Genomic DNA, 16587 nt, shown 5'->3' with positions numbered 1-16587 from the left:
AGTTGGATTTCAGATTCCTTTAACCCAGAATACCAGGGTTTTATACGTTATGGAGCAGTGAACATTAAGAGTAAACAAGGAGCAGTATGAGATTGCTCCCTGAGGTGTATCTATATGGTGTATTCACATATTTGTCACATAAGCTAATTTTTACATTTTTAGACACATCAAAAATTTAATATGTGAAGGGGCTCTTCTGCAAATCCTCCGTAAAGTGAATGGCAATAAGAAGGCAGCAGAACCAGTTTTTGTGACAGCTTTAATGGCACAAAATGTTCATAGCTACAACTTATACATGTACTGTAAACTGTATATAATGTTACAAAGTGCTAACTAAATATGAAGAATGCATAATCACTTTGGCTCAGTTAAGTCCAATAATTTCAGCAATGTCTCTTTTTGGAAAAAAAAGTGATATCCAGAGTATCAGTTTTCACTTTTTAGAAGTTAATAAGGATTCCACTACCTCCCCCTGCCCCCGCCCGAGTTCAGTCTGCTGTTTTCCTTAATGTGCGAGTTTATGCATTGCTTGATCCTATGTACAAATATTTCAAGCCAGTTTCTCCACCTCTCAACATATCGAAACAAGGCTTGCATTTCCACCCAAAACTGTAAACAGGTATAAAGCTATTTAACAAGGTTTATCTTAACAAAGCTTTATAGTAGATTGCCCTGCTCAAGTTTACATAACAACCTGGTCCATTTCATAGTATTACAAAAAGTCATGGTCTTTCATTCCAAGCTTACGGTCATTTCTCAGAAAATACTGTTTTGTATTATTTCATGACAACATGCTCAACAGTGATCAGGTATTCAAAGGCCAATGGCATTTCCCCCTCCAGTAATTGCAATCTCACTGCCATCCGAAATATTAAGGTATAGTCGTAAGCAGGTAGATACATTAGTGTTCTCACACAGCATTTTGCAGGTCAATCAAGTAATTTGGAAAGGTGTGAAGTTTTATTTTTTTAACAACCATGTTCCCAATTTCATATACATTTCCACATTCCACTTTTTCTTTGCAAAAGGATGTACAATAGTGTTGAATAAGAAATCAGACTCTTAGCTTCACTTGGGTTTGCTATAGTTTGATTTTCTTTTTTAAAAACACATCCTCACTGTGTTGAAATCACCTCAAAACCATTCCAATAACCACACAGAAAATAAATACATAGCTGCAAGCAATACAAAGGCTACTGTTCCAAACAGAAGGTGGAAAACCCAGATGTTACTAGACTTTTAAGTGTTGCCATAATCAAAGATTAAACACACCCATAAACTTTTGAAATGGATTTCCTGTTTATGACTTCTGTTTTACAAACTTTACCTGTTTCAACTAGCCGTTAGCCACTATGCTTACACTGTCAAGCCCTCTCCCCCCACAGCTTTCAGATATCTGATTAAAACAGAAACATTAGTTATTTGTTTCCACTGGAATGCCACCTTTTACCTGCAAGTCTAATGCATTCTAGTTCAATGGCATTGTGCTAATTTTAATATTAATAATGGTTCTCTAAATATGCAGTATTAAAGTCTATTATTTATATATAAAACATCATTCTAATCCTTTAGAGATACGCTACATGTTTCAAAATCCAGTACAAATCTACTTAGGGATCTCCATTTGCTCTGAAGCAATTTGGAGCAAAAGCCATCACATTCTGAGGAAAAAAAAGGCTCTGAAAGGTGGGGCAAAGCTGAGTGTTCCCATTAGCGAAATTTCTACCTAGCTATACAAGATGTCACTAAGAACCTTAGGATCTCAAGGTATCTCCAAGGGAGATTCAACAGTGAACCATGAAAAATGGCAATAATGAATCTCATTTCAGAGCTTTGTACAATTGTTTTACATAACTATAAGACTATTTCCAGGAATGATCCCTCAGTAGCTGCTGAAACAACCATCTCTTCATAAATTGTATGTGGTTCCATAGTAAGCAGAATCTCCTTTTACATGGAGCCTAAATACTTCAAGAAATACTTCAAGTCAAACTACTTTTAAAAGGAAAACGTTCATTAAATAAAATTCTAAGGAATAATAAAAAGCTTCTTCACATGCAAAGAAAGTGATCCTTTTTTAAAAGAATCTCTAGATGTTGGAAAGGGGTTTTTTTAACCTGAAAGAAACTCACTACTTCATAGAAAAGACAAGATAATGACAATTATTCAGTATTAAAAGTTGCTGATGAATCCATGTTTATTCTGCTTTGATTTTTATGCAGTTTTTGCCTCCATAGGTTTGAAGGAGGCATTTTTTTGGCATTTAGCCAAAAGTTTTAGAATAAGCTACATTTTAAAACTACCAATAACTTTGTTTTAAAACCAACTTCAGTTAATTTTTAATGTTTTTTTTAAAGAGAAGATTATTATAAACAGTTCACTCATACACTGTGCAGATTACTCCTTGCTGCAGTAAAGAGACAACAGCTTTCATTGATAAAATTATAATTTGCTGGTGGCATTTTGCACTGAAAGAAGCCCTTGCAACGTATAGGCATTTGTAAACTCTGTTAGGCAATTCTGATGTGTCTTGCAGGGTGGGGGAATGGGCTGGGAAAAGGGAGAGGGGAAACTAGTGAAATACCCCCCACAGAGTTCTGATACAATACTGAATTCCAAGAGTTACTGGAACCTGGATATGTAAAGACAAGGTGGAGGCTAGGAAGGGTCATGCTCAAAATTGTCAAGTTCAAATGTACTAGTGTGACATCAACACCTTCACATATCACAAGGATCTCCAGGGTTTGTGCACTGCTTCTTTCAATATGTGCTAGCTGAAGGTGCAGTCAGCCGTTTTCCAATGTAGATGCTGAAAAGAAACACAAAGCGTGTTAATAGCATAGAAACACAAAGCATGTTAACAGTATAACTACTAGGAACCCATCTCTGAACACAGAGCAAACAATGAGAAAGAATGTATTTGGGAATGGTTCAGACACAATGCCATGACCTGGCATTATTAGAACAAGCCAAGTACTCAATTGAACAATCAGTTCTCTCCTCACAGGTCGGCGCGTGCACCCCATCAAATCAAGACTTATGGTGATCCATAAGGGCTTTCAAGACAAGAGACATTCAGAGGTGCTTTGCCACTGCCTGCCTCGCTGTGGACTGAGTTTTGAGAGAAGTGTGACTGGCTCAAGGTCACCCAACAGTTCATGTGGAAGAGTGGGAATTCGATCCTGGTTCTCCAGATTACAGTCTGCTATTCTTAACCATTAGACTAATATAATTAGTCACCTGCAGCAAACCAATTTACCATTATAACTAACCTATAAAAGTAGTTTATCCTTGACCCACAAATCAGCATTTCCAACACAGATAGTTCTTAATTTTAAGTCCTGGTAAACTGGGCAAGGCCAAACCATGGTTTGCCAATTATGACAGCAAAATGTGATTACAACTAATTACAACTCTTGTGTGAAAGGTTGTGGGGGATTATGCAAACAAACCACAGCTTATTTACATAGTGCGGAACTATAGTCTGAACCAAGTTCCACTGACGTCCACAGTTCATGGTTTCTGATAGTATGCAAAGGCCTTATTAGCACCATTCATGATATATATATATAAAAGATAATCAGACTCAGAATTTTATTAAGACAAAATGTACAATTACACCACTGATTTTCAAAGCAACTCAAAGGAGTCAAATTATCCCCAAAGGTGCAGTGATAGCCAGCTGGTCACAAGATTGTCTGCAAGTTGCTTAATTATCAGCAATGTATGCCTGAGATTTTGTTTACACACAGTTTTAATTAAGAGATGAATAATACTGCTGAGCAACAGCATGTTCTGAAAACATATCAGCGACAGTTCTCCCCCCCCCCCCATTCTGGTTTGATTTCATTATACTTCACTAATTTTATTGATCTTATCTCACCCTTCCTTCAGGCGGTCTAGGTGGTATCATCATTCCAGGTGTTTACTCTGGAATTTGAACACTATGTATGAAATTATAGCACTGCCTTGCACGATTACATTGTTTCACCAAACCTTCAACACAGTTGACTGGATTTTTCATGGAAACATTAAAAGGGATTTTTACTCCCTAATTCACAAAGATCTGTTGAAATATCCCCATTCACCCAACCACTGATATTTGTACTGGTACTTACCCTAGTCCCAAAGCCAAAACATGAGATATGAACAGAGATGGTATGAAAACCTTTAGGAACTCAGCTGAGAAAATGCCACCTTTCTTCATGGCTCCACTCTTCCGCATACTTAAAGATACTGCTCGTTTAGGATGTCTGAAGTGAAACTCCCTGAACAAAACAAAATGGATGGCAACTCAAAAGATACTGAATTCAGATAATTAAAATCACCCCAAAAGCTAAGGGTTAGGAAGCAAGTGGAGCATTAGTGAAAGACCATTCATTTAAATGTCAATGCAGCTGTAGCTGATAAGATAGGCAGGTCTGAGAAGAGAACGCTGCTTTTCAAAACAAAACTATTCATCTGGCTCCTCTCAGCAAACCAGTGGTATTTTAGCACTCTAAGCTCCTTGGAGATAAAAGTTTATACATTATATGTTCAATGTTAAGTAGGCAAACCACAATAAATCCTGTATGTCTGGCTAAAACATGCTTTCCCAAGTACTGCCCTGCAAAAAGGCTCACAACAAGTCAAGCATCACGGTTTTCTACTAATTCCATATTATCACTGAACAAAAAATTCCTTGCCGTGCATGCTCCTACACAGCCAGGAATCTCCCCCCAAACATAGGCCACCCGCCCTGCCTCACTCATCTCAGATCACATATGAGATCCAGAGAAATTTCACTTTTTCAATGGCACTATCCTCCCAACTCTTTTCACTGAGATCCCTAATACCTTGAACCCGGTGACCTCTTGCAAGCCTCATGAGATTGAGACAACTTCAGGAATAGAATGGACTGGGTCACAGCAGGCTGCAGTTTTGAAGAAAATAAGGTCTCCCTCCTTTCTCAGACGAAACTCATGCCAGGTGCTCTCTGGATCCTATCACTGGGTGAGATGTCACTTACCAGGAGCACTGTAGTTGGATAAGTGGGCTGTGAGGGAAGGCTTCTGCTAAAAAAAACTGCCTTTCTACAATGCAGTGTTTCAGACAGAGCAGTGGCTGTCCTGCAGACAGCACAGAGAGAAAGAATGGGTTCTGCTGCAATTCTATAAGGAGCATTTCCACCATGTAACTCAGACTGTTAAGACTCATGGACCAAGTTTCATGGATTTGTAAAAGTATCTGTAAATGAATCATGAATGTAAATCTAAAAAAGACAAATAAGAAAGTGGATGCCCATACATAGGACTGAAGAATGGAAAAGAAGGGTTGCTTGCAATCAGCTTTTATCAAACACCTACAATTATGAGATAGATCTTATTTAGGATGTTTTCCTAAAAAAGAAAACTCATGTCTTAAAAGTGCATTTTATAACAATACTTTTTCAAAAAGTATGTTTGATGATCTAATATAAATCCTTATAAGAGAAGGCATATTGATTAGAACAAATTTCAACTCACTTGGGAGGAATGTTTTCAGGACGACTTGACCAGTCAGATACCCAGTCAGCACTTTTCTTCAAGACTTCCACCTCCTTTTCTCCTTCTACAGCTTCCTCTTCAGACTAAAAATATACAGGAGACACAATCTGTAACATTTGTCCTATTCCTTCTTGTAGTTACGTTGACAGGCAGATAAGCAAAGAATGATGACAGTTCTGACACACTTTTGCTACTGATGTAAATGTCAAGGATAGGAAAGGGAAACAAAATGAATATACTCCACTGTCATCAATTATTTTATCATCTATTTGAAAGCGATGCGAGTGTATCTACATGGCTTACTGAGGTCAACCTGTGTCTAAATGTCAAGGATTAACAGAAGCATCACTTAAACACACTGAAATATTTATAAACAGGCATGATCACTAAAAAATGTAATCAAACTAAGCTGGTGTAACCATTTGAAAATCCCCCCCAAAAGCCCAACCCCCCAATTCATTACACTAAAAGTAAAATACTTTAAAAGCTGAACACTAATTTTCAGAGCAACCTTACATGATTAATTTAAACACATACATTCCAGCTTCAAATACTTGCTTTACCCTGTTGTTACCTTACTGCATTATTTTGTATTGACTAGTCTAAATCAAAGGCCCTTGAGGAAAGACAGGTTTCAAAACTTTTACAGAAGGTCTTAAGGGAAGTAATAGTTCTCAAGTCCTGAGAGAAGGAAACCCAAAATTACAGAGAAACAGAACAAAAAAGGACTGCCCTAGGTTCCCACCAGCCAAATCTCTGTAGAGGCTTGTTCCTGAAAGAAGGCATCACAGACCCTTAAGTCTTGGATTGACGGATAGGGTTGGAGGTGGTCCCAACCTCTGAAAGATGGAAGGCTTACAGGCCCATCCAAAGAGGGTGGGGGCGAATCGCCCTGTGGAAGAGGTGCTGGTGATTTGCCCTCCCCAGGGCACCTGGCCTGGAGGAGGGTCGATTCGGCCAATGTGTGGCCACACCCTTGCCGCCACCGGGTACAGGGGACAGGATGGGGGCAGAACCGACATTAGTTTTCTCCTGGCCATTAGCCCTGTTACACCCATGGCTGGGGCTTTAGACTGATGCCACCAAAAAGGTGGCATAAGTCTATTAAGTCTCCTCAGTGATGGAAAGGCTTTTTCAATTTTCAGGTCTCCCCACGCTGCCGGGAAGCCTCTAGGGACATGCTGCTGCAGGCAGTCACTTGGCCCCTGAGATCAACCTCGAGTCAGCTCCTAAAACTGACTTCCATCGGGATCAAACTCAGGTCGTCAGCAGAGCTTTGACTGCAGTACTGCAGCTTATCACTTTGCACCTCAGGGCTCCTAAGGCCTTGCATTACCACTTTAAAAACAAAGACATCTCTCGTTTCCTCCAAAGTTTCTAATGTAATGTGCTAGTACTAAAACATCAGCATTTCCCCCCTACCATAAGCATGAAAATATTTAAAGCAGCTACTGACAAGGTAACAGCATGAACATCACTTATAAAGGGCAACTCGTGAGTTTTTTTTTAGATGACCAGTTCATGTGAGCACAAGGATCTCTCAAAAAGAAACATACAACTCAAAATGACTCTTCATTCATTCAGAAGCTCTAAAATGCACAACCCTTCATTTTCAAGATCAAATGGACACAGGTAGAAGAACCTTTAAACTGGACTATGCTAACCTACTAAAACAAAAGCTTACCACTTATTTCAGCTCTCTGCAGATAAGACCGTTCAGCCGTTTACTTCAATCACTCTCACATTTAGGACAGATTCAAATATCTTTAACTGAAACAGAATTCTTTTAAATAAATAAAAATAACATACCTGAGAACTATTGTCTTTACTTGTATGCATTTCCACATCAAACATTATCTGTCCATCTTCTTGAGGAGATGGGCTAGGAGAAAGGTGATTAAAATAACCATTATTACCAAGCAACTTGATTATATAAAACTGTGTATATTACAGTTTTATAAAAACTATAAAAGAGAAATATTTTAGAAGGGTGAGGAAATTCAGTAATTGCTGAAGCTACTTCTCCCAAAAGCTGTACGTACTTTAAGATAGAAGGAAGAAGCTAAAAAGAAGGCAGATATTAGGTTTATAGGCAAAACCAATGCATATTTACTTAAGTCAGTCCCACTGTACACATTGGGGTAGACTCCTAGGAAAAGAATGCTCAGAGTTGCATTCTTAGGTTGCCAAACCAAACATTAGATCACATCAGAAGGTCCCAGGAATGTTGTAGGCTGGCTGCTACGCAGACAGTGACTGCTGCAAGCAGAACAGCACAAAACACCAAGAGATGGTTTTGTTTCATTATCAGGATAAAAGTATAAAAGTAAACTAACTAAAAACACAATTCTACTGGCTGGCAGTCTACTGGCATTCCTCCTTAGTAAAAGTTTAAGAAAACCAATTCTGAGTTAGGTGAAGAAATAAAAGAGCTAGATTAAACAGATGCACATTAAGCGGGATGCAAAGGAGATAAAAAATGACATAATGTATTTTCTGACTTCCTCACAAGGGTCCATTTCATATTCCTACAAATTACTTAACCCAAAATAGTTTACAAGTCAATATTGACATTTCCAAAAAGCTTCAAATAAACCCTACTAAAATGTATAATGTTAGCAGATTTGAAATTTCATGGCCACGTATGATCTTTTTCAGAAAAACTATTTCCAAAATTATCATAAAATGTAAATGCCTTGCTCAGAAGATCTTAACAAGAAAGAGGTATAGAAAAAGCAGTTCGACTACCACATTCTGATTTAGAAGTATGACAAACAAATTTTGGACAGATACTGCATGTCACAGAATTGATAGCTAACTCAATGTTATGGATGAGTTCTGCTTCACACCACATACAAAATCAAGAAGGAATTTATCCCTAGGTCATACTAAGCTGTAACTACAGTCTTTATGGCTTTCCCTCAAGCCTGTTGCACAAATACTTGATTAAACTGTCCTGATTATATCTAGGGAACAATCGCTGCAAACACAGGTTAGACATTTTCCTCTTGCTTACTTTCATCAAAAGAGGGGGAAAGGTCAAAAGTTGAAAAAGATGTAGTTTTGCAGACTGAAAAGATAAACAGTTGGTCTAGGCAGTCTTCTATGCAGTCTACCAACTCTATGATAAAATGGAATCTTGGAAACTTTGGGCATGAAAGTAGGGTCCAATTAAAGTACCCCCTTATCATTGTGGAAAACACAGAGACCTTTCCTAGCTGAAAGAGTTCCCAGCTCTGAAACCCTTCAGGATGAAGTTACCACCATCAAGAAAATCTTCGTGTGGAGCTACTTAATTGCACCATATCTTAGCGGTTCGAAAGGTTAGCACATCGGTTAGCACAGATGCACCACATAGAGTCTCCAGATGGGAAAACAATGGATGATCGGGGTGGGGGTGTCAGTCTGTGCCATTCCTTTGAAGAACAAGATCATGTGAGGATGTTTAATTAACGGAACCCCTGCTACCTGTGGAATTATGGTCGTTATATACGCCACCTGATAAAGTAGTGTGGATGCCTTCAATTTTTGGAAGACCCAATCTTGAAGGCAGGCTAGTATCTGTCCCAACCACACATTAATGAGTCAACCTGCTTGTACTGACATTATCTTGCAAAAGTTGTGTATGAATTGGATGGACAGCTTCCTAGAGGCCATGATGGTTTCAGTCACCTCTGGGGCATAATTGTGTTCCAACAACCCTTTTTTTAAAGAGCCATGTGGTCAGATGGAACCTCTGGCTCTGGGTGCCAGGCCAGACCTTGTCGTAACATGTCCTGACTTCATAGGATTACATCAAGACCATTGCACTGAAAGTTCCACCAGAGATGGGAACCAGGGTCTGCGACACCAGTACAGGACAACAAAGATAACCAGAGCCTATTTTTGGTATACCTTCTTATGTGCCTTTGACATAACTGGTAGAGGTGGACCCTGTGGCCATGGGAAGCATAGTGCATCCACTAGTTTTTCCCCTGGGTGACGATACCTATTAAAAATTGTGGTATGAGATGACTGGAGGCTGACGTGACAAATCCACCCTTGGAATTCCAAATCTGTTGTGATCAGCTAGTCTCCCTTTTGAAGGACCACTTGTTCTCAACCATGATTTACCTTTTCAGCCAGTCTAATTGCATGTTGAGTGATCCCTGAATGTGTTCTATAGAAATTGATTGTAGATGCATTTCTGCCCTTAATAGAATCCTTACTTCCCAATGTAGGGGGAATGACCTGGATCACCCGTTTGTTGATATGGGCCTTAGCTGAAATGCTGTCAGTCCTGACGAGAATGTGCTGGTTGCAGATTGTTGAGTGTAAGTGTAGAAGTGTCATCTTGATAGCCCTGAGTTCCAAGACATTGACATTCAGTTGCTTTTCTTCCTTTGTCCAGAAACCATGGGCTGGCTGTTCTCATAGGGAAGTTCCCCAGCTGATCAAATTAGCATCTGCGAAAAACTGTACTGTATTATTCCAAATATAGGATTGTCCCTGAGCCAAGTGACTCTGCCTGGTCCACCAGATCATGCTGTGCCTGACCAAAATTGTCAGGATCAACTTCTTATCCTCTTTTTGTATGACTGTTGACAGGCAGGGACAGAGGAATCACTGGAGAGGTCCAGAGTGCAGACGAGCACATGGGGCTGATCCTACACACAATATTATATACCTTGTAATTGGGTCTTTTTGGTTACATGTTTTCCTGAGAATCAATGATAACTCCTAGGTTCTGTAGACTCAAAGTCAGAAGGAGACTGCTTTTGTCTCTGTTCAAAAGGTAACTGTGGTCCTCAAAACATTTTGGCTGCTGGGAATCTTTAGGGAGAACAGCCAAGCTTCAAGATGCCCTCCTCTTCAGAGCATAAATAGGTGAAATATTAGTTTACTACAATGTTTTGCTGCCTTTAATATTTTCAAATAAAGAACCTGCTTCAAGAAAACTCCTTTTTACAATTTTTAAAGAAAAGAACATTAAATTAGCTGATCTTTAAGTAACTTTACAAAGCCTTATCCCAGGCTCGTGTAACTGGATTCAGAGATCCCTGAGTAGAAGGCACTGAGGTTGCAGACTTATGCCCCTTCCCTGCCCTCCAAGCTGATTGTTGGAGTCACAAGGTCCACTTGGCTTAACAGCCATGTGAGTTGGTGGACAGAATTGAGGAAAGGGATATAATCACCGTCTTAACAGCAAAGATGTACTGACTGGAGTGATTTTGGCCCCTTCTTAACAGAGCAACCCACTCTGTTTTATGACAATGATCTGCAATACTGCAGAAGATTTCTGGATCCAACTAAATGTCTAAACTTTAGACCAGTGGTTCTCAACCTGGGGGTTGGGACCCCTTTGGGGGTCAAACAACCCTTTCACAGGGGTCACCTAAGACTCTCTGCATCAGTATTCTCCATGTGTAAAATGGATAAATGTTAGGGTTGGGGGTCACCACAACATGAGGAACTGTTAGGAAGGTTGAGAACCACTGCTTTAGACTCTAAAGTATCCTCAACACACCACAAACAATTCAGACAAATAGGGTAATCCTAAGCAGTGTTACTCCAGTCTAAGATCAATGACTTCGGTGGACTTAGAATGGAGTAACTTGGTTTAGGATTGCACCGAAAATCAATTCTGATCTTCTGCAGAAACCAACAAAAACCCCTCAGCATTTTAATGTAGTGTAAAATTAAATACTTAATTCGCAACACTTTATTCAAGAAAAGACAACCGCACTTTAAAGAACTCAAAGCTTGGCCTTACCTGTCACAGTGAGAACTACCCCTTGAACTGCTCTGCCCTGATTCATGCTGAGCATCTAGAAGGATTTTCTCCATGTCTCCATTATGAATGGAAGATGAAGAAGGAACATGTTCCAGCCCCCCATTTTTCGCATTGCCATTGTCGTTGCCATTTCCGTTCATTTGCAGTTCTACCCAGGAGCCTGGTGAACAGTCAAAGGATACATCAGAAACTTTGAAACTAAACTTAGCATAAAGTTTATCACTTGCTTGCAGAAATATGCAGCAACACCAAAGTCAGATAAGCTGGAGGAAAACATGCAAAGACAACAAAAAGTATTTCTTCATTTATTCTGAGAACAACTGAACAACATTATGAATTAAACTCGACTAATTTCATTCAACTTCTTCCATGTCAGTTCACATATTTTATTAGCTCTTTTGTCTTTATATGCTGAGTAGTGTGTTCTGCTCAACAGGCTTCCAGAGAGTGTCCTGTGCCGCATCTAGAGTGGACTAAAAGCAAAGTTTTCAACTCCACTTTTTAAATAGAAGGCTTATTTACCTGCCTATGGTTGACACTTGTTAAGGAGAGCTTAAACCAGGAGTAAAGGAAACAAGCAAAATGATAAAAGCAAAATGATGAGTTCTGGATCCTAGTGTTCTTGTCCCTGAATCCACTAAGAACCTTCATAATAAATACATTCAATTTGTGAGCTTGATGTCATTTTTAATACTAAGCCTTATCCTACAAAATCAGACCTCTTCCATGTTTCTTTTTTAATGTACAAGTGGCTTTTAATATTGCTTTTAATTATTTATGATTAATAAAGATTACCAATGTAGACTTTATTCAGTTCAAATTTCCTAGTCAATTTTTATCCATCTTGGTTGCTTGCACTGGACTCCAGTAACAAGATACAGGCTTCGTATGATTTGGTAGACCTATGGCTCTCTCATGTACAACTTTAACTAAATATGTTTCACTGAAATATATGTTTACATTGTCACCGCTATAGGAGCTTTGTAAAGACATTTATCTAAGTTTCCCTGATGTATTCTACACTTCTGCACATTATCATTATTCAGCATGATCTTTCAGAAAGCTTCAACACAGCTGATCACACTTTTATTGTGTTATCTGCAATAGTGTGTAGGAATTTAAAAGTGCAAGAAAGATTTAAGCCTATCTTCACCAACTACATACAGAAAGTCATCACAATGAGTCTAAGCCAGTAGTGTGGGACTTAATCTGCAAAATTCATTATCATTGCCTGCATTTTTTAATCTCTGTGCAAGACCACATAGAATGAGATTATCTAAAGTTTTGCAGCACAGTGTCATCAATAGGCAGAAGACACCCAACTATACATTTCCTCAAGCCTCTAGAACAGGGGTCCCCAAACTTTTTAAACAGGGGGCCAGTTCACTGTCCCTCAGACTGTTGGAGGGCCGGACTAAAAAAAAACTATGAACAAATTCCTATGCACAAATGATTGTAAAATGTTTGATTTCACCTTTCAGCCTTTCTGTCATGGTCTATTTTTAGAACAGTGACCAAAGTATGTCAAGTACAGGGTGGGCTCCAAATATTGTTGGGGAGGCTGTGGAATACCTTCCCCTGTAAAAAAAAAAGCAGAACTTTCCCAATGAAGTATTCCATCTAACCCAGGATCAGGTATCTTCCTGGGTTCTTTCCTCCCTAGCAGCCAGAGAGCGATTCGCCAGCCTGGCTGATGCCAATGGGAGTGAGGCGGAACAGAAAGCCTGAGAGCAACACATGGAGTAGCCAAGAGGAAGAAGAGGCGGAGCGAAGAAGCGTTGCCACATGTAAGGTTTCCAACTCTGGGTCAGAAAATTCATGGAGATTTGGGGGTGCCATCATGTAACTGCAATCAACAGGCGTTGGGGCCGGTTCCTCCCCTCCCTCGAGCCCCCACTGCACATGAATGGAGCCATCGCCGCCATGCCTGGCGGGCCGGATAAATGCCTTCAGGGGGCCACATTTGGCCCCCGGGCCGTAGTTTGGGGACCCCTGCTCTAGAAGCATCCATCTCTGCTCTAGAGCAGCATTCGCTGGCTATAATCAAGAGGCTGTACAAATAAACAAACCAATTCCAGAGATCTTGCTAGTTGGCAAGGGTTAGGTTTTGAATTATATCTGTTATATATGTGCACGTGTATTGCTTTTCCCCCCAGATCTACAGGACTTAGTGATTCAAATCTGAGGGGATTAGTTCATCTTTGTATGATTCAGTTAAGCCTTTGGATATGTTGTTTCTTTTTCTGGAGGGTAAAACACATTTTTTCCCAACTTTATCTAGTATGGATATTATCTAGATTACGCTGTCCTAACCATGTTGATGCTATAGTGACTTCAAGGCTAAGCTATAGTAATATGTTCTATGTGATGCTGCATTTGAAGGCAAATTGAAAACTTCAGGTGGTGAATAATGCAGGATCTTGATTAATGTTGGAACTGAACCACTATGCACATACTGGGTTTGTTTTAAGCACTGCTTTCCTGTTTGCTTCTAAATCCAAGGTGCTGGTTCTTTTAAAGCCATTTGTAGCTTGGGATTCACATACTTAACGAATCATCTCTCCCAGTACAAACCTATGTGGAGGGACTTTGATCCTTTAATCAGTCTTCATTTTGTTCCCTGTAACGAATGCATAAAAACTGCCACTGCTCAACACAGAACATTTTCAGTAAGGGTTCCCACATCGTGAATGACGTTCCAGCATGGGTGAGCAATGTGCCTGCTCTTTTAAGTTTCAAGATACCACGTATGATAGAATTTTTCAGCTGAAGGATCTGCTGTATATTTTCTGGTAGTGGCTGTTTTGTTTGCTTACATTGGTGAGAATTTCTTTTTTTCACTATCACTGTTAGCCATTTAAAGTGCTACATGGGTGAAAAACAGGCTAAAAATTTCTTAAGCTAGAAATACAAAACTTTGCCAGTCTGCGCCTTTTAAAAGCAGTTAATACTTCCTGTTGAGGTAAAGTTCCTATCAATTAAGCACCCACAGACTGTCAGTCAAATATGATGTTCTTCTTAGCCATTGTACAGTAATGTTCATATTGGTGTAGAAAATATAGCAGTTGATTTAGCCTGGAAACTCAAAGAACACAACACAGCATTCTTCAAGTGCTTCACTGTGAAATAATCTCCTAAGTATAGTGGCCTCATTATATGGATAAATATTTTGAGAGCTAGTTTCCAGAATATTTGTCTCACTGCATCAGGTGATGCCTAACTGGGTGGAGAAAAGTAAGCATTACATATCTTTCAAGCACAACAGCGCACGTAAACTAGTTAAACATGAGAGGTGACTGAAAATCATTTCACAGTTACAAAATGCAAACTAGAGTTATCTGGATCCTCCTCCAAACTGATTCTGGGAACAAAAGGCTGTCCTGGACCAGCTGACAGACCCTAATACAACAGAAAACAGTACATGTCAGTAATATTGCTCAGCCACTGGATAAACTCTCAAACACTGTAGCTCCTCCCAAGCATCTCAGCTGTTGACCTACCAGATATTAGAAGCTGCAAGCGATGGACATGTCAGCTATTCACTCCTCTCTCATTCCACTCAGTCTTGCTTACCTGCTTCAAATACTTCTCGCTATCTATCAGATCCTTATTCCTGCCTTAAGTATTAAAACCTATTAGAAGCCCAACCCTAACCAAGCTTACTAAGAAGTCAATTTCAATGAGCCATATTTTCAAGCATGCTTAGGAACGCTGCCCTATTTCATACAGAAACCTTCAGACCATTTAATTGTCCCTTCTCATACAAACACATCTCCCACCTCATTTCTATCTTTACTTTCTGAACACTCAATCACATTCCGCAGCTTTGTACCACTGCTTCAAACCATTACACCACTCAAGTTATTTCAAATTACTGCCTAATCGCTATCATACAAACATTTAAGCAAAAACAGTCTCGTAGCATTCAAACAAGTTTTTACCGTAGCATCAGGTTTCAGGGATTCATTTTTATTTTTCCCTGCAACGCACTAGCAAGACTACCGTGCCTAATTCAAATGCTTTCAAAACTAGCAACCACTTAAACAGCAATTCTCCATTTCTAAATTCCAGAAAACCTAGCCTAGATGGTGTACACGTTTAGAGAATCCAGCTGCCATGAAACAATTAATCACAAAACAGAACTATTAGCAGCTGGTAAAACTTTACGGAGACTGTGAACAAGGACACCTTTTACATTGGACCTATGCATCGTCTTGGTCATCTTTCAAACAATAAAAAGGCAAAAAAACAAAAAAAAATTCTCCTTCCCTTTACTTTTTTTTAAAAAAATAATACTATCTCAGAAATCATAAGTGAAACGACCAAATGCTAATCTTTCAAATAAAATAAAATGTAACCAGTGGTCCAGTTCTGCACAGGGCACTCCCAGGTCCAAACTCCAATCCCAAATCCCCATCTTCCCCTTTTGGGAGGGAGTGGGAAAATCATATTCCCCAACTGTAGATCCCCATTGTTATCCTGTCACCCTCCCATTTCTGCATTGTAACATTTCACCCTGAAGTCCATTTAACTTGGGACAAAAAAGAGACATAAAAAGTGATCTGTTAATTAATCCCCCCCTCCAACATTCTACCCCCCCCCCCAGCAAAGCAAACTAAGACCGCCTCCCACTACCCATTGGCCAATAGCATCTCGCACGGCTCGGCTACCGACCAATCCGCACTAAGTTGAGAATAGAGGGGGAGGGGTACCTTCGCGGCCGCTTGAAAATTAACGAACTCCGAATACAACTTTGGCCCATTCACTCGCATGAGGTAACATACTCTGAAGGGAAAGGTACGCAGCAGAAGTAGGAAAGGGATGAAACAGAAAGCCCCACTCACTGTTAAGGCCCGGCTCGGCTGGCGTCCCCTCAGGCGGCGGGTTGTTGTTATTGTTGTGGTGAGGCGAGTCCTGAGGGGAGGACATGGCGACGGGAGGGGCGGGGAGGGAAGCGTCTTGTCGCGACCGCGGAGCTCTCCGGTCGGAGGCAACAGCAGCAGGGAGGATAACAACCAAAACAAGACGAGCTATGTGCGCGAAGAGCCCCGCCCCCACACCGCCCCGCCCCTGGGTCTCCTGTACGCACGCGCCCAACGGGCACGCCCACGCGCCGGCGCGCAGGCACCGCCCCTTAACCCCCTAATCCTCTTTTTCCTCCCTGACGCCTCTCACGTCCGCGAGAAAAGGAGAGGGGGAAGCGGGGTGGCGGCAAAAGCGCATGTCTCACTCACGTCCCACCATCTCTCACACACGCCCCCAGGGCTGAGCTGGCCAACGCATACTGCG

General features: G+C 40.4%; 1 protein-coding gene across 1 annotated transcript; it reads right to left on the bottom strand.

The window, feature by feature from the left end:
- Nucleotides 1–245: 245 nt before the first annotated feature.
- Nucleotides 246–16575, bottom strand: BNIP3L (BCL2 interacting protein 3 like). Its single transcript, XM_048513594.1, has 6 exons — nucleotides 16143–16575; nucleotides 11278–11458; nucleotides 7335–7407; nucleotides 5505–5608; nucleotides 4119–4268; nucleotides 246–2809 (listed from the first exon to the last, which is right to left on the bottom strand). The coding sequence occupies exons 1-6, from the start codon at nucleotides 16225–16227 to the stop codon at nucleotides 2761–2763; spliced, it is 642 nt and encodes a 213-aa protein (XP_048369551.1). The 5' UTR covers nucleotides 16228–16575; the 3' UTR covers nucleotides 246–2760.
- Nucleotides 16576–16587: the final 12 nt, after the last annotated feature.

This window comes from Sphaerodactylus townsendi, linkage group LG12 (assembly GCF_021028975.2).
Source record: "Sphaerodactylus townsendi isolate TG3544 linkage group LG12, MPM_Stown_v2.3, whole genome shotgun sequence".
Classification (NCBI taxonomy): domain Eukaryota; kingdom Metazoa; phylum Chordata; class Lepidosauria; order Squamata; family Sphaerodactylidae; genus Sphaerodactylus; species Sphaerodactylus townsendi.
This window is presented reverse-complemented; position numbering and strand designations above follow the sequence as displayed.

Excerpts from the sequence above, each read along its gene's own strand:
- BNIP3L (XM_048513594.1), bottom strand. The coding sequence starts at position 16,227 with ATGTCCTCCCCTCAGGACTCGCCTCACCACAACAATAACAACAACCCG. Across the intron at positions 11,459-16,142 it reads AGCCGAGCCGGGCCTTAACA|GCTCCTGGGTAGAACTGCAA; the intron begins GTGAGTGGGGCT and ends ACTGTTCACCAG. Across the intron at positions 2,810-4,118 it reads GTTTTGGCTTTGGGACTAGG|CATCTACATTGGAAAACGGC; the intron begins GTAAGTACCAGT and ends GTTTCTTTTCAG.